Source organism: Onychomys torridus, chromosome 10 (genome assembly GCF_903995425.1).
Source record: "Onychomys torridus chromosome 10, mOncTor1.1, whole genome shotgun sequence".
In the NCBI taxonomy this organism is placed as follows: Eukaryota; Metazoa; Chordata; class Mammalia; order Rodentia; family Cricetidae; genus Onychomys; species Onychomys torridus.
In genome coordinates, this window is record NC_050452.1 from 308762 (window position 1) to 333950 (window position 25189).

The following is a 25189-nucleotide window of genomic DNA, read 5'->3' on the forward strand; positions in this document are numbered from 1 at the left end:
GCTTTTGTGGCATTACTTACTATCATTTTCTTGCCAATATTTAGCATTTTGTCACTAATAACCATGTAGCATCATGTTAGTTTATTTCTTTTTCTTTTTCTTCTTCTTTTTTTTTTTTTTTAGTTTTTTGAGACAGGGTTTCTCTGTGTAGCTTTGCACCTTTCCTGGAACTCACTCTGTAGACCAGGTTGGCCTTGAACTCACAGAGATCCGCCTGCCTCTGCCTCCAGAGTGCTGGGGTTAAAGGCGTGTGCCACCACCGCCCGGTATGTTAGTTTATTTCTATGTCTTTCGAACACATTGATTCAAGTCTTATCACTTACACATAGCTAAGGCTTATATGAAATACAGGAAATATTATATATCTAAGATAAGCAATAGTTTTAAATATGACTCTATTTTTAAATCTTCAAATACTACAATACAAACTGAGCATACTTACCAGCCAACGCCCATTATTTGAAGGATGATAAAAAGATGTGATGCTATTAAACAAACCAGCTAAATGTTTTTGTACTAATTTACTTGGTCCACCCTGTCCAGACCACAAAACAGAGAGAGAGAAAGAGAAGCAATGTTAGTGCCTATATCATACTGTATATGGATGGATCAGTAAGTCAAACCCTATATACAAAGCTCCGAAGTAGGTCCCCTTCATCCTAACAAACAATTATATCTCTAAACAAGTCAAAAACAACTCCCCAATGAACTTTGCACTCATCAGTTTAAAACATTCCAATAAACGTAAAAAAAACTTACTTAAATCTAATTATAGAACTGAAAAAGTACCACCTTGCAACTTAGGGGAACAGTAGATTTTACTGTTCTTAAGTAACAAACAAGAATACTATATATAATTTAACACAAAGACTATCATCTTGATATAATAATAATCCTTGATTATATCAAGATGATATTAATAGGGGATGGTGAAATGGCTTATTGAGTAAAGATGACAGCCTCAGGCCTGAAAACGTTTGACCCAGGACCCCACATGACAGAAGGAGAGAACAGATTCCTCATGCTGTTCTCTGATCTTCACATGAATACTGTGGCTCCCATGTACAAGTATACAATCTAAAAAGAAAAAAAGAGCTGAGCGGTGGTGGCGCACGCCTGTAATCCCAGCACTCAGGAGGCAGAGGCAGGCGGATGGATCTCTGTGAGTTCGAGGCCAGCCTAGTCTACAGAGCTAGTCCAGACAGGCTCCAAAGCTACAGAGAAACCCTGTCTCGAAAAACCAAAAAAAAGAAAAAAGAAAAAAAGAATGGCAACATAAAGCATACAAAGCATTCTTCAAAATGAATCATTGGGTAAATTTCTCATTGTATGAAACAAAGAGATTTACACAAGACACACATTTTATGAGGCACATTTTTAATTCAAAAGAAAAATATTTTTATTAATCTCTTATTAAAACACAAAACAATCAAAGGGGGAGGAATAGAAGAAAAAAGTTAGCATTCATCTAAAAGGCTATACAGCATGGGCTTACACTCTCAATTTGTCTCATAATGATCTTTCAACAACAGCACAGGAAACAAACCATCAAATTATATTCAGGAAGGGTATACTGGCTCATATTTATAATCCCAGGCAGGGGCAAGAAAATCACTACAAATTCAAGGCCTACCTGATCCACATAGTAAATTCTATGTTAGCTAATGCTATGTAGTTAGACCCTGTCTTAATCTTCCCCTCAAGTTTCAAAAAAACAAAACAACAACAAAAACTGTCATCAGGAACATTCTTTTCAACTCAAATAAAGCCAATGTCTGTGTTTCTCAATATAGAAACGAGAAGAGGCCAACTACTCAAGAAACCAAAATGATTCAACAGCAACACTGTATCACAAGTTTCAAACTTCTGATAGAATAACTACTATAACTGTTTTTTTTAATTAAACTTTCACATTACAAAAGGAAATTGCTAGTGAGAAGTGTATAGGAAAACAAGAACAAAATTAACTCAAGGTTGACATTACCTCAATAATAATTAAATCCTGTAATTTTAATATAAAGTTGCTTTAAAAGTGTATTTATATTTGAAAGATGATGCTGAAATCCATATGGAAATTTATAAGTGATGAGTCATAACCACATTAGAGATCTGAGAATTCTGAATAGATATATCATATCAGGAAATAGTTGAATCTTATCATGTACAAGGCCCTGGGTTCAATCCCAAGCAAAAGCAGACGGAAGAGAGGGGAGAGGAGGGGTAGGAGAAGAAAGAAATGGGAGGGGAAAGGAAGGGGAAAGGGAGGGGAAGAGGGAAGGAGTAGGAAAGGAGGAGGAGAGAAGAAAGAAAATTATTCAACAATCAAGCAATCAACTAAGTTATTAACATGGGCTTGAATCAGAAGGTTAAAGAAAGTACAGGTGAATTTTATAAAACATATAGTTTACTACAAACCATCATTGCAGTGATCCATATTACAGCATGTCCTATATCATAAGCATTTGTTAAAAATCTTGGGACTAACACTTGACTGCTTCCCACTGGGAGGTTCAGGCTTCTTAGAATTCTTGTAAATATCTTTTAAAGCAAAACAAAAAAATACATGAATAAAAAAGTTTACAAGTATCAAAATAAGTCCTTAAACAGCTAGGTGAATGTTAGGCATTAATCTTAAATACATTCTTTTTTCATGGTGTCTAATAATTTCCTTTATTCATTAGAAAGTAGATATAACAGATTTATTATATGATGTTCTGAGGTCACAGGCCACAGATAGGAAAAAGCTGAGTTCATATACTCAATGAGATATTTAGGTTAAACATAAAAGAAAAAATGAAGATACTGCAGTTAAACATGAAGGCTTTTACCTTCTGCATACATACACATATCTTTCCCATGCTCCCATTCTATGCCCGAGATGCTTGACAGCAGCAGCCCTAACGAAAAGTGTCTGACAGACCACTTTCACTCTTCAAACCTTGATGTCTTGAAATCCTCCTTAAGACTCTGTATGTTAGGCAGCATGTAATAACTGTATTTTAACATAGTTAAGTTTACATTTTAAAGCTATCATTACTGATAGAGGCCCAAATGAGAGGAGGTGGGGCCTACTTCTATCCCTCAGTTTTTAAAAGCTAACTACAGTGGAGAAGAATACAAAGGCAGCCAGGACCTTTCTGCTGAATTCTAGTCCTGCTCTATCATCAACTCCCACCTCCTGCAAGGCTTTGCAAAAAAATTCTACTGCAGCTAGAATAATACACCTCTAGAAATATTCTAACTTTAATTACTAAGTGTAGGGGAGTGGTTAACACTGTAGAATGCAATCTAATTTAGCACAGAAAATTCTCTGGAAGGAATAAATTCATGATATTCCTAATAATCTTAGTATCCTCAGTATTCCTAATAATTACTACTTTCTAAATTATTCATTCTGAAAGTTGTAGTTCATGTCCGCCACTGGAAGACAGATATAGTGCCTGACATTAAGATTAAAAAAAAAAAAAAATTGGGGGCTGGAGGGATGGCTCAGCAGTTAAGAACACTGGCTACTCTTCCAGAGGTTCTCAGTTCAATTCCCAGCACCCACATGGTAGTTCACAACCAAATATAACTGTAGTCCCATGGGATCTGATGCCCTCTTCTGGTGTGCAAATGTACATACAGACAAAAAACCCGTATTCATAAAGAACATAAATAAATAAATCTTTAAAAGAAATTCCCCTTTACACATAATGTTAGTAACAAGACTATGATACACATATTCAAATATTCTAATTACCTTTGGTACATATGGATCCCAATCTATGTACCCTATATTATCTGTAGCCAATCGAGCAAAGAGATTTACTAATTGCTGAAAGTAAACAAAAACAAGATAATGTTAAGTTGATGTATTTGTTATTTTTAAACTTCCGTTATAATCCCCATTCTTTTATGTTTGTTTGCTTATTTTCTTGAGATGGTTCTTACCATGTACCAAAATGGTCTTGAAATTATGATACTCCTGCCTCAGCCTCCTAAGTGCTGGGATTACAGGTGTGTGCAGCCATACCCAGCTCATTTGTTCTTCTCAGCAATCAGAACAATGTATATAATTTGACTTAGATTTTTTTAAAACTTCCAAATTTAAGATCTGACTTATGCCACCCACATAAAATCAACTGCAACAAAAACACCCCTCAAAAGGAAAAATCACAAAGCATTATGCACAATGAAAGTTGAAAGGAAAATTTATACATATATCTTCATCAATTGTCCAACAGTACCTATAAGAAGTACTAATGAAAGCAAACAGCAACCATGCACTTTATAATGCATGCTTGTCTACTTCTGTTAAAAAACAGTACGATAGAAAAAAATTAACTGGGCCTGGGGAGATGGCTCCATGGTTTAGGAGCACCACAACCATCTTGAAGAGGACTCAATTTGATCTGGTGGCTCAAAACTTCCTGTACAGAAAAGCCCCACTGCTGTTCTACCTATGACAAGGGCTATGTTTACCCTCAAAGTTCAAGTGGCACCAGTTCAGTTACCAGCTTGGGTATTCCTCCAGTCCTTTTCTGCCCCAGATGTTTCTGAGCCCGCCATGATGTTCCTATAGATTGAGCCAGAGCTTCTGGGCACATGCAGATACCAGGAAGTACCCCAAGGTGGGGGTCACCATTTCTGAGAGTCAGGCTGTGCTTTGTGGTACTGAAGGAGCCAAGTCTCACCCCCAGTCTGGTGCTGAACCACAAGGACACGGTCTTTGATGGCTGGACAGAGGTGGCAGAGGTAGAAATAGGCACCTGGAACCTGCACCCCACCACCTACACACTCAGCTCTCCATTAAGACTGTTCTAGCACTGCAAAACCAAAACAAAATACTCAGAGCTCCAGCTTTAGGGGATGAGATACCTCTAGCCTCCTCAGACATTTGTATTCATATGCATATACCCACATAGACAGATACATACACACACACACAAACATACAGACATACATATCTTTAAAAAAGAAAGAAAAGGAATTAACATTATTAGAAGAAATTCTAAGAAACGGGAGTTATTTACTAAATGATCTACTTATCTCCGAATTTAAAACCACAGAAGGGGATAAACAGAAGACTTACCCCCTCCCACTGTGGAAGATTCTGCACTGAAACCCAAAGGCCAATTAATTCATCAAACCAAAGTCTGAAGAAGAAAAACATTGTTATGAACAGCAAATGACAATAGAAAGTGGTTCAAAGCCTGATAACTATACAACTTAGACAAAAACGATACTGAAAGTTTCAAACTTATTTGAACAAAGGAATGGTTTTTGCCTGAGTATTTCCCTCCCCTGTTTATTTGTGTTGTAAAATGTAATCTCATCTAGTAAGTGTCCTGAATTATTAATTATTGCACACTCTTACTGAACAACTGCCACAATTTTCTCCCCTATGTCGTTTGCTTTTCTCCTTTTCTAACATTTTTCCATTATCACTGTTCTATTTTTTTCCTCTTCTGATTTCTTAAAACCATCATTTTCATTGGGCTTGTCATATAAGCATTACTTTCTTTACAATCATATGCACAACTGTTTTAGCCTTCATACTTGGAATATAATAAATAGGATAAATGCACTGCACATTTTATTTTAGCTCCTTGCCAATTCTTGGTATTGCTGAATTCTAGAATATGTCAAATATGCACACTTACTTAAAACCTTTATGATGCATTTCTGGAGGAAGGGAGGTAGGAAGAAATATTTCAAAGTAAGTGATGGCCTTTTGCATTGTTACATCAAAAGGACACATTAAAGGCCGCCATTCTTCTAACATTTCTGCTGTTGCATCTGCTGGGAAATATCTGGGAAAAAAAAAGTTTCCATGTATCTGACCATTGGATTAAAACACTCACATATGATTGATAGAAAGGGGAGAAAGGGCTTAGAGAATTAGCACCACTTGCCCTGAATTCATGAGTTCCTAGGTTTGTTCCCACGAGAAGAGTCAGGTGGGAGAAGAGAATATACTTCATAAGATACCACACTAAGAAATGTCAAGGTATCCCACAATAAGTACATATGTTTACAAAGACAGAATAAATACTCCACCACACTTAGGAGAAAGTAATTCTTTTCATCTAGCGAACTCTCAGAAAGATGCTTGGAGGTTGAAAAACACTGCTCTTTAAGCTTCCTATAGAATTCAACATGGAAAACATGACTGTGGTTTTGATTTCTTCGTGTTAAGTAACAGTAACTGAAAAAGTCTTAGTAAAAATCAAGTCTATGTAGGGATAAATAATCAGTAACAATAAGATAGAAGCACCAGCCCAGGAATCTCTGGGACATTTTAGATGAGTCTCTGGGTACCATGCATCCTCATGGGCCCAAAGGTCCTCCTCATACCAGAGGGGAGGGAAGTCACGGTTCTACAGACTCTGATATTCTGCAAGTCTGTAAAAATGTCAGGAGCATCCTTGTGATTTAAAGACTTAAAATCCTAAGTCAGTGTCTGTCTGTCTGTCTGTCTGTCTGTCTGTCTCTCTCTCTCTCTCTCTCTCTCTCTCTCTCACTCACACACACACACACACACACACACACACACACACACACACAAAATGAAGGAACATGATTTAAAGAGGCCATATGTAAATTGTTAAATGTATCTGAAAAGGTATAATAAAGAAATGGGGGAGGGTAGGGGTTAGGGTGAGGAGAGGGTATGTACTTATAATACTAGCACTGAGAGATGGAGGTAGTATGTATGGCCAGGAGTTCAAAGTCAACATGGCAACTTGAGACACTATTTCTACTTCTCAACCAACCAATCAATATGAGGTATAAAGTACTATATCTGAGAAATTTGTATTCTTTCCAAAGAAGTCAACTTATAGGTTTGACCCATATAACCTATCAAATTTTCAAAAACCTTTGTTAACTTAAAAAGCATACTTTATTATTTTATATATATTATTTACATGAAAAACATTACATTTCTAATAACACTTCTATTGAGTTCACCAAGCAATTTGTGCCAGGTACTAATGTAGCAACTTGCAATTTAAAACAAAACCATCATCAATGAACTATGTCCTTTCTACCTTCAAGGACCTTATATATCAAATTTCTTTTCCTAAGTCAGTTCTTAGCAAAGCAATACTAATTAAAAACTTAAAGGTCAATGAAATGGCTCAGCAGGCACTTGCCATGCAAACCTGACCACCTGAGTTTAATCCCTGGAACCCAGGGAAGATGGAAGGACAAAAACATATTTCATAACATCATCCTCCGGCCTCTCACATGTGCCAAGGTGCATATACTACACACACACATACACACGCACACACACACACACACACACACACCAATTAATAAATTAACTTTTTTAAAAAGTAAAAATTCAATCAGGAGCTGGAAACACTGTGTTGTGCTCAATGACTAGCACTACAAGTTCAGAAACTATTTATACCTTTAACTTCCTCTTCAAAGTATACTAAAGATGGGGGAAGGCCCACAGGTAAACAAGAGGCTTTATAAAATGAGAGCTACTTACGGTCGGCAGCTTTTCACGAGTGTTTTGAGAACATTTTCTACAGAACTGGAGGGAAAAAAAGCCATTTAATAAATTACATTGGAGTATTTAAAGAATACAGCTAATTCTACATTCCGTATCTCAAAGATACATACATTCAGATATTATATGTTTACATATAATAACTAAAACTTCTCTTTGCTATAGACAGAATTATAAGGATAATCTACCTAGACTTCTTAATCTGCTTTTTCCTCTACTCTAATTTCTCATTTTTTTTTTACAATAAATAAATGGAAGAAAACATTATACTAGAAAAAGGATAAATCCCTTTTAGTCTTTACAAAGTGGGTAACAATGGCCATATTTAACACACACAAAGAAAGCCCAATGGCAGAAAATTCTAAATAGTAATTTTTACTATAGTGCTTTTACATCAAAATATAAACTAGAATATAATGAAATAATGGTGTGCTTCTACCAGCAACTGGTATAAGTCTTGTCAATCAACTTAAAAGAGTTCTTTAACCTTCCAATGCATTTTACTGCTAGTAACAATTATTAAAAACAACAACCATTTGTTTGAACAGCCACTCACAAAATTAGGTGAGCAAAATGAACAATTCACATGAATTTCAATGAAAAGGCCATGGATACTGGTTTAAATACATGACCGAAATGGAATGTTTAAGATATCAACTAGACCACAGTTAAAACTGGTCAAATGCAAACAAAACAAAGGGGTATCATGAACTGAAATTTAAAACAAATCTGTGACTAGTTATAGTATGATAAATACAGACAGAAACAGAAACATGCCCAAAATTCAAGGGCAGGACAGGGGTACTAAGGTTTCAGACATTTTATTATTAACCCTTCTGAAATTTTTCAAGTCCAGAGGTCTGACCAATTTCTCTGAAAGCTTAATAACTAAGCTACAAGGAAATGCCAAGGAACAGAATAAAACAAACTCAGCATAAGCACCAAATACATTGTGTAACTTCAACCTAGAAAGAAAACTGCAATTTTATTATTAACTAGTTGCATAATCATCACCTTTTACTTTCAAACTCCTAGGGGGAGGGAAGAATCATTAAGTAACGCACAGGGTAACGTTTACACTAGAAAACAGAAAACATCAAGAAGCATTGTTCTGAGAACAGCTCTTTTCTCTCTCACACAAAAAGCCAGACAATTAGGAAATAGTTTACTGGGCATCTAAGTTTACCTATTGAAGAAAGAGGGAGCGAGGATAAACTTTTCTCTAATTACTCCAGGATACCCAATGTGCTTCTATTCTAATAAGGCTGTTCAAATTTGCAGGGATAAACTTCTGTTTGCTTAAAATACTCAAATGCTTTTTATCAGGAGAATAAACAGATGTCTTGGATCTTCTTTCAGTTCGGATTGAAAAACCAGTTAGCAACAAGTTATAGAATCAGTATGTAGGTTTAGAAAGCAGTCTAGTTAATTCAAGCTCAGAATTTTTTTTTTTTTTTTTTGAGCTGAGGATCGAACCCAGGGCCTTGCGCTTGCCTCTACCACTGAGCTAAATCCCCAACCCTGTCAAGCTCAGACTTTAAAGGTATCTTTTAAGGAAAAGGTAACACTGCCACTTCCTTATGTCTGTGCTCACATTAACTTTCCACTGATTTTACTAGTTTAGTAACAACTGATTTCAGTACAGAAAACCTGCTACTTCTCCTAAGTAACTTCCTACACCAAGAAAGAAACTATCCTAACATCAGAAACTATTTAAACAAGCAAGCCATTAAAGACTGCACAGCTAAGTGTTGCCTTCATTCTAGAAACAAGCACAGGAAGTTAATGATAACACCTACTTCTGTAACTTCTTACAGAATCAAGGGTTGTAGATTGTGATTTCATTCACATAAAGTCAGTTTCAACCCCTTCTTCCACATAAGGCCTGCACCATGGAATTTATGCTCTTTATTCAGAAAAGGGTACAATCTCTCTAACCTGTGATATCTGTATAGTGACCTTTTGTGATTCTTGTAATCTCTCAAGATGAAGGGAACAATGTTTCTGTTTAAAAATAAAATAAAAGGTTAAGGCTAGATGCTACTAGACCACATCTTACTAATTTTTTTTTTTAAGAGGGATTGACTAATCACTACATACTTTCCCATTGTTGAAAATTTGTAATACTAATCTGATAAGTCCAAACTGCTAATTTTTTTAAAAGGGATCTTCTACAGAGTAGCTAAAAGCTTTGGATGGGGTCTCTCACACCTCATTTTCTCTTAGAAATGGTATTTTTCACTTAAAAAATAAGGCCATGGAGTACACAGTGCTTCAGTTTGAGCCTAAGAATCAGACAAATCTGAATCTGAATTCTAATTCTACTGTTCCTAGGAATGTAATATTACAGCTTAGCACTTTTTGTTGTAACAAATAATACCTACCCTCTCATAAAGCTAGTATAAAAATCAGCTGACATAATATATTGAAAGCTGTTATGCAGACGAGCATCATTTATTAGGTACCACAGAAAATATCAACAATTTTAAATTCATATTTTGCAAAAATCATTACACTTTAATTTCATAGAAATAAAAACTTGTTCTCATTATGTTTTGACAGCAGTTCTGCCTAGTAGCCATGAATTTATGATTCAGGACATCACACACAAATGAAAAATTTCTCTTTAATGATACAAAAAGTTTCAACTCCATGTGAATTTTCTTCTCTACACCCCAATTTCCTCATGATGGCACTAATATACTCTGATTGTACCAGTATTGTACAGTACAAGGAAGGTCAACACTTCTGCTTTCAGTTACTAAGACTTGAACTTCAAAATTGTGAAGGTTTTTTATAGTCTGGCTCTTAGTTTTATGTAGCTATCAAGAAAAGATTAGCATTTTTTAATTTTTTAAAAAATTATTTACTTTATGTGTACGGGTGTTTTGCCTTTATATCACTGCATGCCTGGTGCCCATAGATGTCAAAAGACGGTATAGGATCCTCTGGGGCTAGAGTTACACACAGATAGTTGTGAGTCACTATGTGGATACTGGGAATCAAACCCATGTCCTCTGGAAGAAGAGGCAGTGCTCTTAATCACTGAGCCATCTCTCCAGCCCCAAGATTAACTCTTAAGGCCCCAAAACACATAGTGTATGATATATTCAAAATAAGAATAAGCCCAGAAGTATTCATAGCCTCATTGAACTAAAATTTCATGTCAAGGTAATTCTGATTGCTTTTTTCACACATGAATTGGGAAACAATAACAATGGCACACTCCATCTTTACCTGCTTTAAACTCTTAAATAGTATTCTTTTGCCTAACCAAGCACCAATTTCTTCATGTAGAAGTCAGTTAATTTTACCTTTTTTTCCTCAATCTAAGCTAACTCACCTTTAGTCAGTCAAACATTTTCTATCACCCATCTTTCAAAAATCTAACACTGTTCAGTTATTAGTCATTTTTTCATAGTCATTCAGATTATTTTATCAGTTATAAATAAAGTACATCATCATCATGGAGGCAATGTCAGCACTAATTTTTCATTAAAATTAAAGTATTCCTCTAAAATAAAATGTTATTGATATCACATTTCCTTCTCAGGTAAAATTAGTATTAATTACTTCAAAACTTGAACAATTTTAACTTTTTTTTTTTTCCGAGGCAGGGTTTCTCTATGTAACAGTCCTAGCTGTCCTAGAACTTGCTTTGTTAGATCAAGCTGGCCTCAAATTCATAGGGGTCCACCTGCCTTTGCCTCCCAAGTGCTGGGATTAAAGGTATGCACCACCACTGCCCGGCAATTTGAACTATTTTTAAATATGGGGGGAAGGGTACCCATGGAGACCTGAAGAGGGCATCAGATCCCCTGGACCTTGAGTTATAAGCAGTTGTGAGCTGCCGGACATGGGTGCTAGAAACCTAACTTGGATCCTCTGGAAAAACAGCACATTCTCTTAACTGCTGAGCCATTTCTCCAGCCTGTGAATATTTTTAATTGCTCTAAAAAGACTAGCTATATTTGTTTTGTGAAAAATCCTGGTAGCAAAAACACAACCCTTGGCAGAAATACTATCAAGAACTTTAACAAAATTCAACTATTTATTCTCTAATTCTTGAATAAAGGTACAGTAGTTTAAAAGTAGATACAATGTTCTTTAAATAGTTTTAGAAATCACTACAAATACCACGTTAATAATCAGTGTTCATTTATGAAATAACTGGTGAAATTGACTTAAGTGACAGGTCACTGGGGAAATTACTTTTATCATTCCATTATCTATAAAATTTTGGATCCAGATCATTCACGAGTAATAAGACACTCTAGAGTCTGGAATGTGTTATTTTTATGTAGTGAATGAGGAAAGGGAAGAATAAAAGATTTAAGTAATCTTACCCATCAGAGTAGTAATTTAAATGGCCCTCTGTAAACCAAGTGTGGTTTAATACCAGCCCTGGGGAAGCAGAGGTAGCACGACTGTTGAGTTTGAGGCCAGCCTGGGCTATAAAGCAAGATGTCTCAAAAACAAAGACATAAAAAACAAATAACTCTTTGATGAATTAATACAGAAAGCCAGGCTGGGGAATATCTCAGTGGTATAACACTTACCTAGCAAGTACAAAGCCCTGGGCTCCATCACTAACAACCAAAATGGGAATGGGACAGTGATACAAAGATAATCAAAAACAAGTACCAGGCTAGGTGTGGTGGCAGGACTGCTGGGAGCTGGAGTCCTGCCTGGGCTACATAGCAAAATCCTAGCCATACCTCCCTAAAAGAGGAAAATAACAAAATTTTCCTAGAGGTGTGTTACTATGAAAAATAGAGTATACTGCTGCATGGTAGCCTTAAAATAATTTATAAAGGAAAAATACTGAAAATTTATTTTTCAAAAGACATCAAGTTGGAAGGCAACATGGGAAGGAAGTTGGGAGTCAGAAAGGAGGAGTGAGGGTGAATTTGATTAACAATACTTTGTGTATAGGGTCCAGTGTGATGGTGCAGGCCTTTAATTCCAGTACTTAGGAGGCAGAGGAAGGTGGAACTGTGTGAGTTAGAGGCCAACCTGGTCTACACAGAGAGCTCCAAGCCAGCCAAGCCTATATAATAAGTAAGACCCTGTCTCAAAAAAAACAAAAATCAGGGGCTGGATAGATAGTTAACAGTTAAGAGTACTGGATGTGCTTCCAGAGGACCTAAGTTCAATTCTCAGCAGCCACATGGCAGCTCACCCTAGCTCCAGAATTTCTGACACCCTCACCCAGACACACATGCAAGCTAAACACCAATAAACATAAACTTATACATTTTTAAAAAATTGTGTGCCTATATAAAATTATCAATGAGTTATCTAGGCCCAAACTAGTTATTTATTTTATTTTATTTTTTATTTTTTTGGTGTTTTGAGACAGGGTTTCTCTGTGTAGCTTTGCGCCTTTCCTGGAACTCGCTTTGCAGACCAGGCTGGCCTCGAACTCAAGAGATTCCCATGCCTCTGCCTCCCGAGTGCCAGGATTAAAAGGCGGGCGCCGGCAACAGCGCCGCCACCACCACCTGGTCAAACTAGTTACTTTTAAGATTAAACCCAGAACCTTGAGCATATGAGACAAGTGCTCTACCTTGTGGCCACTCCTTCCCAAAACTATTCTTGATGAAAGGAAGTTCACAACCTTGTGTAACTCCAGTCCCAGGGAGTCTGACACACCCTTCTGGCCTCCACCAGTACTGCATAGATGCAAGTATTGACCAGATACATGCAGGCAAAACACTGGCATACACAAAATAATAAAATAAGAAATAATTAAAAATTCACACACACAAAAACCCTAAATTAGGGTTGGCAAGATGGCTTAGCAAGTAAAGTGCATTAATTGTAGCATGAATCTTAAAAGGTCTTATTAATAAAATCAAACCAAGAGCCAGGCAATGGGTTAAAGCTGGAAGATCAGAGAAGCAGAACAAGCCACAGCCACCTCACCTTGCCAATTCCTCAGCTGATCCTGTTTCCTCGACTGGAAGCCTCTGAGTCCTCATCCAAATGGATCTCAGCCTAACTGCTGCTCAGAAGCCTAAAAGCTTAACCAGCTCTAGTTCCTGGTTTTCACGCCTTATATACCATTCTGCTTTCTGCCATCACTTCTGGGATTAAAGGTGTGAGTCACCACGTCTGGCTATTTCCAGTGTGGCTTTGAACTCAGAGATCTAAATGGATCTCTTCCTCCCAAGTGATAGGATTAAAGGCGTATGTGTGACCATTTTCTGGCCTCTATGTCTATCTAGTGGCTGTTCTGTCCTCTGACCCCAGATAAGTTTATTAGGATATCATTACCACACATGCTTCCAAGGCTGATGACTGTAATGGAAAGAACTGACTCTTACAAGTTGTCCTCTATCACATGTATACAAAGGGGGATATGTTTATGTGTGTGTGGGGGTGTGGGGAGGGGTGTGTGTATACACACAGTAACTTAAATGTAAACTGTCTTTGCCCACTTGTAAAAGCTCACAAATGCATAATTCTCACATTTTATTAGCAAAAATAACCTATATCACACTCTGTACGTAGAGCATCATTTTATGAAAACCATAACCAAAAAGATCTGTGTGTTTCTTTCTGAAGTCAACAGTATACAAGTTCTTATGTTACTGGTGTCAAACTTACAAACACTTACCTCCATTACAATTTTGTATTTTCTCCTAAATTAAAAACTCTACCAGCACAGGCCAGGTGGTACATTCCTTTAGTCCCAGTACCTGAGAGGCAGAGGCAAGCAGATCTCTGAGTTCAAAGCCAGCGTGGTCTACATAATGAGTTCCACAACAGATAGGGCAACATAGAGATCTTGTCTTAAAAGAAACAAACAAAAAAATTAAAACAACAACCAAAAACCTCTACCAATTACCAACAATCTTAGTACTTGGAACTTTGAGATGGGAAGGAGGAGAGAGAGGAGAAAATGTTGATTATCTTCTGCTTTTAAAACAGAGGAGAAAATGTTGATTATCTTTTGCTTTTAAGGCAGTATGAAGCACATGGTACTCTAGGCTGTGGTTTTCATAAGGACAAACACACAAGGCACACAGAGTTTAAGAACTGAAAGACAATCAGTTAACAAATGAAGCACTTCTGCTTATAAAAAGTCACCAAAAAATAGTATGTGCACAGGCTGTCAAATGACAAAGCTGTGTTAAATATGTCAAAATACATGTAAGATAGAAACACTGGAAATAATCAATTGAAGAAAGCAAGTCAATAAAATGACTCATTCTAAGTTAAAGGGTGTTAAGAAATAAAACACTTGCAAAAGGTAACCACTTTATTTCTTGACTATGAAAGTTTAAAGCACAGCTTGCTGCATTACTGTGCCAAAACGATGACTGTCAAAACTGTTCCCTCTTAGAGATTCAGCAGATATAGAAGTGCTGGGAAGAATGAAGAAGTCCAAGGACCACTATAAGCACTGCTATGTGACTTGCTGGTTTCTCTAGCATTTCTGCTCAAGGGCCAAGAACAATGGTCTTCAACTCAAGGTAATTCACCTTTTTTTTTTTTTTCCCCAGAGTTGAGGACCGAACCCAGGGCCCTACACTTGCTAGGCAAGCACCACTGAGCTAAATCCCCAACTCCAGTAGTTCACCTTTCTAAGAGCATCAATTTTAGTCTGAGGCATACATGGAGAAAAACTGCTGCTTGCAAAAAGCACTACCTAATAAACTTAGTATAGATAGAAATATGTGAAAAAAAATTAAAAAAAAAAAACACCAAAAACCATAAACTTCAGAAAATAGCTCTCACACTTTATCTCAGAGCCCTGAGAACATGGAAGGTGATATTAAGTGAAAAGAAGACCTGATATAGGGAAAAGGCTCATGGCATGGAAAAAAATCAAAAACAAGAAAAAAGAAGTTATAATTCTCGAAGCAAAAAGAGTGCTAGGTATGGTGTCATATGCCTTCAATTCTGGGGAGGCTGAAGCAGGTGGAATGCTGTGAGTCAGTGAACCACATACAGATAACATAGGGTGGGCTGGATGGTATAGTTCAGTGTGTGTGTTGGGGAGGGGTGAAGACCCAGTGTTTCACACATGATAAGCATGTGCTACACCAGAATAATCCCCAGTCTCACGGGGAATTTTTAATGATTTATAAAAAGATTTATTTTTATTATTTTTAAATGTGTATGTGTGGGTGAAGGGAGGGATTTGAGTAAGTTCAGGTGCCTATGGATGGCAGAGACATCCATTCTCCCTGGGAATGGTGTTACAGGTCTTTGTGAGTGGCCCAACATGGATACTGGAGACCATCGAACCAAACTTGAATTCTCTGCAAAGAACAACATGTATTCTTCATCCCTGAGCCATCCCTCCAGCACACCATAGGGCACTCTTAAAGTAAATGATTGAAGAGAACCTAAACAATCTTTAGTGGTCAAAAACCAGGTATATTAAATATCTAACAATTTGTGAATTACCCCAAAATAATAACAACAACATAAATGTAATGGTGGCACACTCCTATAATCCCAGCACTGAGGAAAAAGAAATATGTTTAAAGCAACTGATTTCTTTTTCAATCTGAATATCCAGTGGAACATACGAAAGTCTTATAAACAACAATGTTCTGTTGTTTTTAAAGACAGGTTTTTGCTTTGTATCCTTGGATGACTTTCAATGTACAGCCTAAGATGGCCTCAAACTCATAGCAAACCTCCTGCCTCAGTCTTTTGAGTGCTGGAATTAGATCATACTCAGTTTATTTTAACAGTTTTATAATCAAATCACTAATCAGGCAATTGGTAGAGACATGGAATCAAGCCAGGCAGAGGTTGTAGTTCAGCTGGTAAGAGCACATGAACAGCAGGCCAAGGCCCAAGGTCCAGTCCCCAGCAACTCTCAACACGCTCTGGTACACAAGCTTCATGTTTCTGGCATTCTTCTACAACATGGCAAGGAATAAAACACAGAGACCAGCACTAGAAAAATGGGGCGAATGATCTAGAGCTCAAGCTCTAGATCAAGTAGTAGTCTTGGTTCCAGAGTGAATTTGAGATCTTATCTTGAAAAGACAACACTAGACAAGAAATGGATGACTCTTTTCTTTTCCTTTTTGCTATTGTTGAGACAGGATTTCACTATGTAGTTCCAGCTGCCTGGAACTCACAGAGATCTGCCTGCCATACCCAACTAGGCATTATTGCTTTGAGCACTGAGTGCCAAACTTCAATTTTACTGATAATCTCCCAAGAAGCCTACTGAACATTATCTATAGCTTTACATATTCCTTTTTCCTAGTCACTCTTTGCTTCTAGGTAATGTCTACTGTCGTATTCTTTATCTAAGCCCCAATATTTATTTAATGTCAAGGTTCCTTTTTTAAAATATCTTTATTTTTATTTTATTTTTGTGTTTTGAGATAAGAGTCTCACTATGTAGCTCAACTTTCCTGGAACTAACTTACTTTATAGACCAGGCTGGCCTGTAACTCAGGGTTCCACCTGCCTCTGCCTCCCAAGTGCTGGGATTAAAGGTGTGTGCCACCATGCCCAGTTTTACAGACTTATTTTTATTTTATGAGTGTTTTGTCTGTGTTCATGTAAGTACATGTGTGTTCAGTGTCCTAAGAGGCCAGAATAACCTGTCAGATCCCCTGGAGCCAGTTATAATAGACAGTGAGCTGCCTGAGATAGTGGGTGGTGAGAATCGAACTCAGGTCTTCTGTAAAGCAGCCAATGATCTCAACTATTGTACTATCTTTCCAGTCCTTATATTTCTTGCATAAAATATTTGATCTTTTCTTTTTAAAATCCAAACAAACTCATATTGAATAGATGCAAAATCTGAGTACCATATATTTTGTTGTAATAACATCTGCATATTTGAAACTCATTTTATAATTATTTCTCTTTTAAGGTTAGTGCTATTTATATCTTAATTATTTTTTAAAGTTATTATTATTGTAGATATGTACATTATGTGGGAATAGGAGACAACTCTGTGGAGTCAGTTCACTCCTTTCACCTTTAGACAAGGTTCCAGAAATCAAACTTCAGTCACTGTGCTAGCGTAGCTCACCAAGTACCTTTATTCACTGAGCCAGCTGCTCTGAAGTACTGTTTCTATTTATTTTTGTCACTGAGTATAAAGAATGAATATGGGGGCTGGAGAGGTGGCTCAGAGGTTAAGAATACTGGCTGTTCTTCAAGAGGTCCTGAGTTCAATTCCCAGTACCCATATGGTGGCTCACAACCATCTGTAATGAGATGTGGTGCCCTCTTCTGGCCTGCAGGGATACATGCAAACAGAACACTATATATAATAAACAAATCTTTAGCCGGGTGGTGGTGGCACACGCCTTTAATCCCAGCACTTGGGAGGCAGAGGCAGGCAGATCTCTGTGAGTTCGAGGCCAGCCTGGGCTATCAAGTGAGTCCCAGGAAAGGCGCAAAAGCCACACAGAGAAACCCTGTCTCGAAAAACCAAAAAAAAAAAAAGTGGCTTCCTTTGCACAGGTACACGGGTCCTGGCAGGAAGTAAGACTTTTTTTTTTTTTTTTTTTTTTTTTTTAATAAAGCACCAAGAAATGATACAACAAGAAATGAAAAAAATCTGTCTTTCCCCTACCATTCATCTACCAACAACGTTCAGAGCAGGAGAATTTCAGAAAGGCAACTAATCTGAACACAAATAACAGGTCACAGAAATCTGTCAAACAGTAATTAATGCCAGTCAAAAATTCCTGAAGTTACTACATGAAGGCTCAGTCCATCTAATCCATGCCACACTTTTCCCACAGAAATAAACACTCAAAAGGCATCTTTAACATGCTTTCCCAGAAAATTATCCTAACAATTTTTAAAAGCTTATTTGCACACAATACCATTCAGCCTCATGATGAACTTTAGTTTGTCTATGGTTGGAAATTTTCCTTATTTTAACACATGAAACCTCAAGGATAGAATGATTACCTGTACCACTTGCCCAAAATCCAACTAAGGCCTCAATTCTCTACTGCCTGTAGTCATTTTTAACTCTTCTTCACCACTAAATCTATAATGTAAAAAGCTTCTTAAAATCTGCCATTTGCGGTCACAGGCAACAAGTTCAGACTGTTAACCTAATAGAAGCCTTAAATTCAGTGCAACTTCAACATGTCTAAGACAGTAAAAGAAATCACACAAGTCTTTAAATTTTTAATTTATGAAAGAAACAAGTTAATACAGACAGATAAAACAGTGTTCTTCAGGAAGTTAGTACATAAGTATGACAAACAGTATCACTCTAGACTGTTAACAGGAAACAGTTAAAATCTAAAGAACAAGACAGGTGGGGTACTTACGCCTACAACCCCAGTACTTGGAAGCTGAAGCAAGAGAATTACAAGGCCAAGGCTAGCCTGTGCTATCAAGAATCTGAAGCCAGACTAGCCCCCCAACAAGAACCTGCCTTTAAGAATTAAATTTTAGGCCAGGTGGTGGTAGTGCATGTAGTGAGTGGGTAGCCATCCCAGCCTTGGCCTGGAAGTTCCAACCCCCATTGAGGCTTCGGAAAATGGTCACGCCCACAAGGCAGGGCTGAGGGAGGAAGCTGAAGATCCAGGATCGAGAAGAGAGGCCTCTCTTGGTTACAGGACCCTGGACGCTGGAGGTAGACTGAGCAGAGTTCTCCAGAGAACACGCGGACTGCACCATACCTTTCCCAGACCCTGCAACCTATCCCTTCATTTGCAAGTTACCCCACAAAATAAACCTCCCTTTTAACTACGTGGAGTGGCCTTAATAATTTCACCAATATCTAGTGCCCAACGTGGGGCTCGAAACCCACGACCCTGAGATTAAGAGTCTCATGCTCTACCGACTGAGCTAGCCGGGATAACAAGAAGCCTGCCACGGCCATACAGTTTGTAAACAATATAAGTCTCTGTGTGCTTTCTTGGTTGGGTCTGAGTGACTGTGGGACTGGCAGGTAAGAGAGACTTGTCCTGACTGTGGGCCAGGCAGGAAAAATCTAACTACAAGTGCACACCTTTATTCTCAGCACTCAGGAGGCAGAGGCAGATGAATCTCTGTAAGTTCAAGCCCAGCCCAGTCTACAGAGCTAGTTCTAGGATAGCCAAGGATACACAAAGAAATCCTATCTCAAAAGACCAATAACAATAATAATTTTAATTACTAAAAATATTTAAAATAGTTTAAGCCAAATTTGTAAAGTCTGTGAATATTAAAAGTTAGGAAGAAAAGTGTTCATAACTAGACAAAATCCTGTCAATAGAAATGATACTGAACAGTCAAGTCTGAGGTCACTATTAGCACTAAGAGGCAAATGATCATGGTATACTTCACAGATTCAAAATAAATACAAAATTTATACAAATTAGGTCTTGAAGAGTCATGGTATATATGTAAGGAACCAATAATCAGCAAGACCGCTATAGTTCTAAACATTTGAAGGAAATTACAAAAACTAAGGAATGACTTTTGAATAGTTTATACCCTAAATGTAGTCAATTAGTAAAACTGATACTTTGTCCAGGCATGTGGAACAACCCAGTAAAGCCAGCTATTGGGAGGCTGAGCAGGAGGACCATGCATTCATGTTCGTTTTTTTTTATAGTGGGGGTGGGAAGACCTGATTTCTTTAACAGTTTATAGTGAATGCCTTGTGGAATATGCAAGCTCCTCATCTTAAAGCATTTATTTTACTTAATGAATTAAAATATATAAAAAGCCAGGTTGGGGGGAGACAGGTGAGAGATAGCTCAATGGTTAAGAGCACTTGAAGCTCTTGTACAGGACCCAGTCCAATTCCTAGAACCAACAGGGCAGTTTACAACAAACAACATGGCAGTTTACAAGAGATCCAATGCCCTTTTCTGGCCTCTGAAGGCTGCTGAACATATGTAGTGCACATGAACTCATACAATAACACACAAACATGCACAATGAAAATTAAGTAACTTTGTGAGAAAAAAAAAAAGAACAGCAGATAGCCATTACATCTAATAACAAAAGAATGATTAGAAGTATGGTGACATCAACTATCAGAGACATCTTGGTGGAAAAGCTTTGAGGAAGAAATAGATTCAAATAGTTTTAAAAGGATAAAGGCAAATTATGTAGAAATGAGCATATTAAAATATGGATTTGCACCAAGCAGTGGTGTACACCCTTAATCCTAGGACTTGGGAGGCAGAGGCAGGTGGATCTTGGTGGGTTCAAAGCCAACCTGGTCTACATACATTGTGGGTTCCAGAAGAGCCAGGACTATTCAGAGACCTCATCTCAAAACATAAAACTAAAATAAAATAAAATAAAAAAACAACAACAAAAAATTTGCTTGTTTATTTAAAATAACCCATTTTCTTCCATTGTATTTAATACCCTAAAAGCCACACATGGTCCCAAAGAAGTACTTTAACAGAAATACTGCTGTGGGATGTCTTTCTGTATGCTATGAATATGTGTTACTCCCATTGGCTAATAAATAAAGCTGCTTTGGCCTATGGCAAGGCAGCTTAGAGGCAGGCAGGAAATCCAAGGGCAGAGATAAGAAAGAAGAAAGGCAGAGGCAGAGGAGATGCCAGACTGGCATCCTAAGAGCAACATGTAATGGGATGCAGGTAAAGCCACGGAACATGTGGTGATACATAGATAAATAGTTAGGGGTTGAGTTAAACTATAAGAGCTAGCTAGCAAGGGGCCTGCCATAGGCACATAAGCCACATTAAGCTACAGGACCATGGGGCCAGATGGGACCCAAGAAACTTCTGCTACAAAATACTTACTTAGGAAATGAATTTAATCCCAGGTGCTCTGTCTTGGAATATAATATTTTTTCCACTATGTCATAAAGTGGTCTCCAAGGTAACTCTAAATCATCTCTTGAGAGAAGTTCCTTTTTCCTAATTATAAAGAAATACAAATATATGAAATCATTTATTCAGATACATGGTTATTAAGTATACTGCACAGAGAGGACAGCTAATCAGTGTATTTTGCCTGTCTCTGCCCACAGCCACTCACTGTTAGAATAAGCACTAAGGAAGAACTTGACACTCAACAAAAAGCAGTGCCTATTAAAGAAAGCATTTAAACTTGGGCCACCATTACTGCTGATGAATTTCATACTTTTCTTATATGTTTGTTTTGCCTGCACATGTGTATGTGCTCCGCATTCACACTCTCAAAGAAGATGTGTGATCCCTGGAACTGGAGTTGCAGATGACTGTGAGCTATCATATGGGTGCTGGGAAGCACATCCAGGTCATTTGAAAGAGCAACAGATGCTCTTATTCACCACTACTGCATCTTTCTTGCTCCCAAATTTCATGCTTTGCTATACCATGTGTATGGTACTTAATGTTTCTAACCTTTGCTTGGTAAAGGATAGTTTATACCCCATGGAGCAAATAATTACCATAAATAAAACAATCTAACCATCTATAGTTGAGCATGTACAACTAAAAGTTTCACAGAGAAAATAAATGTTTAAATCAACACCAATTAAACTTTGGGTAATTGTTCTGTTCATTTCCCAAAATTGATTTTTTTTTTTTTTTTTAAATGGAGCTGAGGACCAAACCCAGGGCCTTGCACTTGCTAGGCAAGCGCTCTACCACTAAGCTAAATCCCCAACCCATCCAAAATTGATTCTTAATCCATTAAACCTTAAAAAACCAAAATCTCACCAGGAATAACAAAAAGTAGACTTACTTTAATAAGTTGATCAAGAGACGGGCAAATCCCTGCATCATGCTGATTTCAAGTTTTGGAATTGACACCAGCTCATACAATAACTTAATAAAAAGAACATGATCTTCTTTGCTAAATTTTCTCCCATAAAGTCGGATATACCTGCAAAAGGGAAACAAAGCCTTTAAAAACAGGTCCAGTTACTCATGTTCCTTACTATGTTATCCACACAACACAGCCTTTAAAAACAGGTCCAGTCACTCATGTTCTTTACTATGTCACCTATACTAACTGAGCTATGGGAGCAAGCTGATATTACACAGAGTAATAGAAGACATACTATATGCTCGGCCTATAAAAATAGTAAAATAAGTGGAAAAAATTAAAAAGGAAATCCAGTAATATGTTACAACATGGATAAACTGCCTGAAATAAGCCAGTCACAGAAAGCCCAGAATCACAGTTCCTTTCATGTAACAGATGTAAAGCACTCAAACTCAAAGCAGAAAGTAGAATGGTAGCTGACAATTGTTAGAAAGTGGGGATAAAGGTTTGTTATTCAACTGGCATAGAGTTTGAGACATGAAAGATGAAAATATTGCAGAGACCTATATTGACATACAAATAGTTAACACACCTTCACCAGTCACTTAAATATCAATGGTCAAAAGGAATCAGGCATGGTGGTGCATGTCTACAATACCAGCACTTGGTAAGTGATGGAGGATCAGGAATTCAAGGCCAGTATGGATTATATGAGAGATCCTGCCACAAAAGAACTCCTGCCTGCAAAGTGTTATGAAGGTAAATTTATGATGCACAGCTTTAAAAGAGGGGGGGGGGGAGCCAATCATGATGTGATGGACCTTAATTTTAAATACTACTAAGAATTTTATATTTACACAAAAGAATTACTCTGTACTTTAGTCAACACATTATAAATATTTTATAATAAAGCCAAATTAGAACATTGTTGTTTTATAGGATCACATCTCCAACACTGGGATTGAATTTAATGCCTGACACATTCTACCACTGAGCTATACCTCTAAACCCCTACCAGTTGTGGTATCCCCATAATCCCAGCAGTAAAAGGCAGAAGTAATATCAAAAGTTCACAGCTAGTCTGGTTAAGAGTGAGTTCCAAACCAGCAAAGGCTGCATAGTGACACCCACTCTCAAAAAATAAATAAAAACTAATAAAAAATAAGCTAATAGTTCATCTCAAAATACATAGTTGTTAACTTAGAAACACCATATTATCAAAAGTTCTGGCAATAAGCAAGCTTAAGAGTAAAAAGAATGTTCATGTCTTTTGCTCTCTCTTTTAGGCAGGGTCTATACAGACCTAACTGGCCTGAAATTCAGGGTGGTCTCAAACTCACAGAGACCCACTGTGAGAGCCAAAGTTATATTTTAAATTTAATTACTATGCATAAGAGATCCACAAAACAAAAATGCCTTGCACATGTAAGTCCTTACGGCTACCTTGTTATGACCACCTTGTAATGTCCACCTTGCAACCATGTCTTTGTTTCAGGAGGGACTAACTTGTTATGCTTATGTTCTACTACTGTAACCCTGCCTATTTTGCCCTCAAATCCCACATTAGGAAACCTCCTGCCCCTGAGCTGTAAAAGCCTTGTCTTCCTCATATCCAGTGTTTAACTTTCAAACCCCACCTTGGGGGAGGCAGCTATGTACACAAATAAAAAAGCTTGCTTTAATTAATTGCTTGCTTTAATTTGGGGGTCAGTGGTCTTTCTTCTCCCATCTTTGGGATTAACATAATAAGTCACACGTTTCCACTTCCCTAAACAAGTTTGGTTGACCCAGCTCCACCAGATGTGTTTGATGACATGTTAATGGAGGTTAATAGGCAGGAAGTACATTAGGATATATGCTTGCCCCCAAATGGACGAAGGCAGAAGGTACACAGTCTTATGGGTTTGCCTTTATAAGCACGGGCCAATGTAGCTCATGGCCATATTCTGGGAACTCCAGAATGGACCTTGCCGGAGTCCATCATCTTGGCCATTAATTTAATTAAAGCTTGCTTCAAATTTGACTCAAAACTGTGGTAGTGGTCTTTTTCTCATCAGGTGGGATTAACATTTTCTGGAGGCCCCAGTGAAATTTAGAATACCCACCCAAATACTAAAAGCTGGACCTTTGTTCCAAACTCCAGGACTGGAGGTGAGGGCTGCCTCAGAAGGCATGTACCTTGAGATGCCCCAAGGCTCTGAAGTGTGACTTTGGTTTCACAGACTATTGGAATGAACTGCCATGCTTAGAAAAGCAGCAAGCATCTACTGAGGTCTGGTGAGTATTAAGCTTATTCTGTCCTGTGGAATCAAAACCTGGGATGTGGAAAGGGCTCAACAGGGCCTCAAATACTCTGCCGTCTAAGGCAAGATGTAAGATGCCACTCACCACCTGGTTCTGATTGTTTGCCTTTGTTTTACATGTGCAGATGGGTCTGTGTTTTCTGGCTTGTGTACAAGCTTTGTTGCAAACATGGGGACCTAGACTGATATACGCTCAGTTGAATGCATGAATATATGGTGGCCACCCCATGTTTTGTTATTGACTGATCTCCTTTGAGTGTATGAGCTTTCTGTGTTTTGTACTGCCACTGAATGCCACCAGCTACCACTTGCCATGGCTGTTTTGAAGGCCAGGGCTCAGAATTTATCTATGAGCTTTCTGGTCACTGGATTTAGGTTAGCAGGGACACAAATATCTTTTGAGTGTGGATAACATTAGAGTAGCTTTATGCTATTCTACTTTATTGAAAAGCTGGCTCTAGAGTTGGGTTATGGTTCTTCCTTCTCTAGACCAAGCATATTTTAAGTTTCCACTACGTCCTGTGTCAGGCAATACACCTAATTCTGTGACAGGGAAAAGAGAGTAAGTAGGACAGGTTTTTTAAAAAGAGAAAGAAAGGCCAGGCGGTGGTGGCACATGCCTGTAATCCCAGCACTCGGGAGGTGGATCTCTGTGAGTTCGAGGCCAGCCTGGTCTACAGAGCTAGTCCACGACAGG

General features: G+C 37.8%; 1 protein-coding gene across 1 annotated transcript in view; it reads right to left on the bottom strand.

Moving 5' to 3' along the window:
- Psme4 (proteasome activator subunit 4) overlaps positions 1-25189 on the bottom strand; it is a 117220-nt gene that overhangs the window by 74549 nt on the left and 17482 nt on the right. The window contains exons 2-9 of the mRNA XM_036200711.1: positions 22166-22306; positions 21238-21354; positions 7487-7531; positions 5646-5795; positions 5075-5138; positions 3743-3817; positions 2416-2538; positions 443-535 (exon numbers count right to left, since the gene is read on the bottom strand). Coding sequence (XP_036056604.1) covers positions 443-535; positions 2416-2538; positions 3743-3817; positions 5075-5138; positions 5646-5795; positions 7487-7531; positions 21238-21354; positions 22166-22306 — 808 coding nt within the window. The remainder of the gene's footprint in view (positions 1-442; positions 536-2415; positions 2539-3742; positions 3818-5074; positions 5139-5645; positions 5796-7486; positions 7532-21237; positions 21355-22165; positions 22307-25189) is intronic.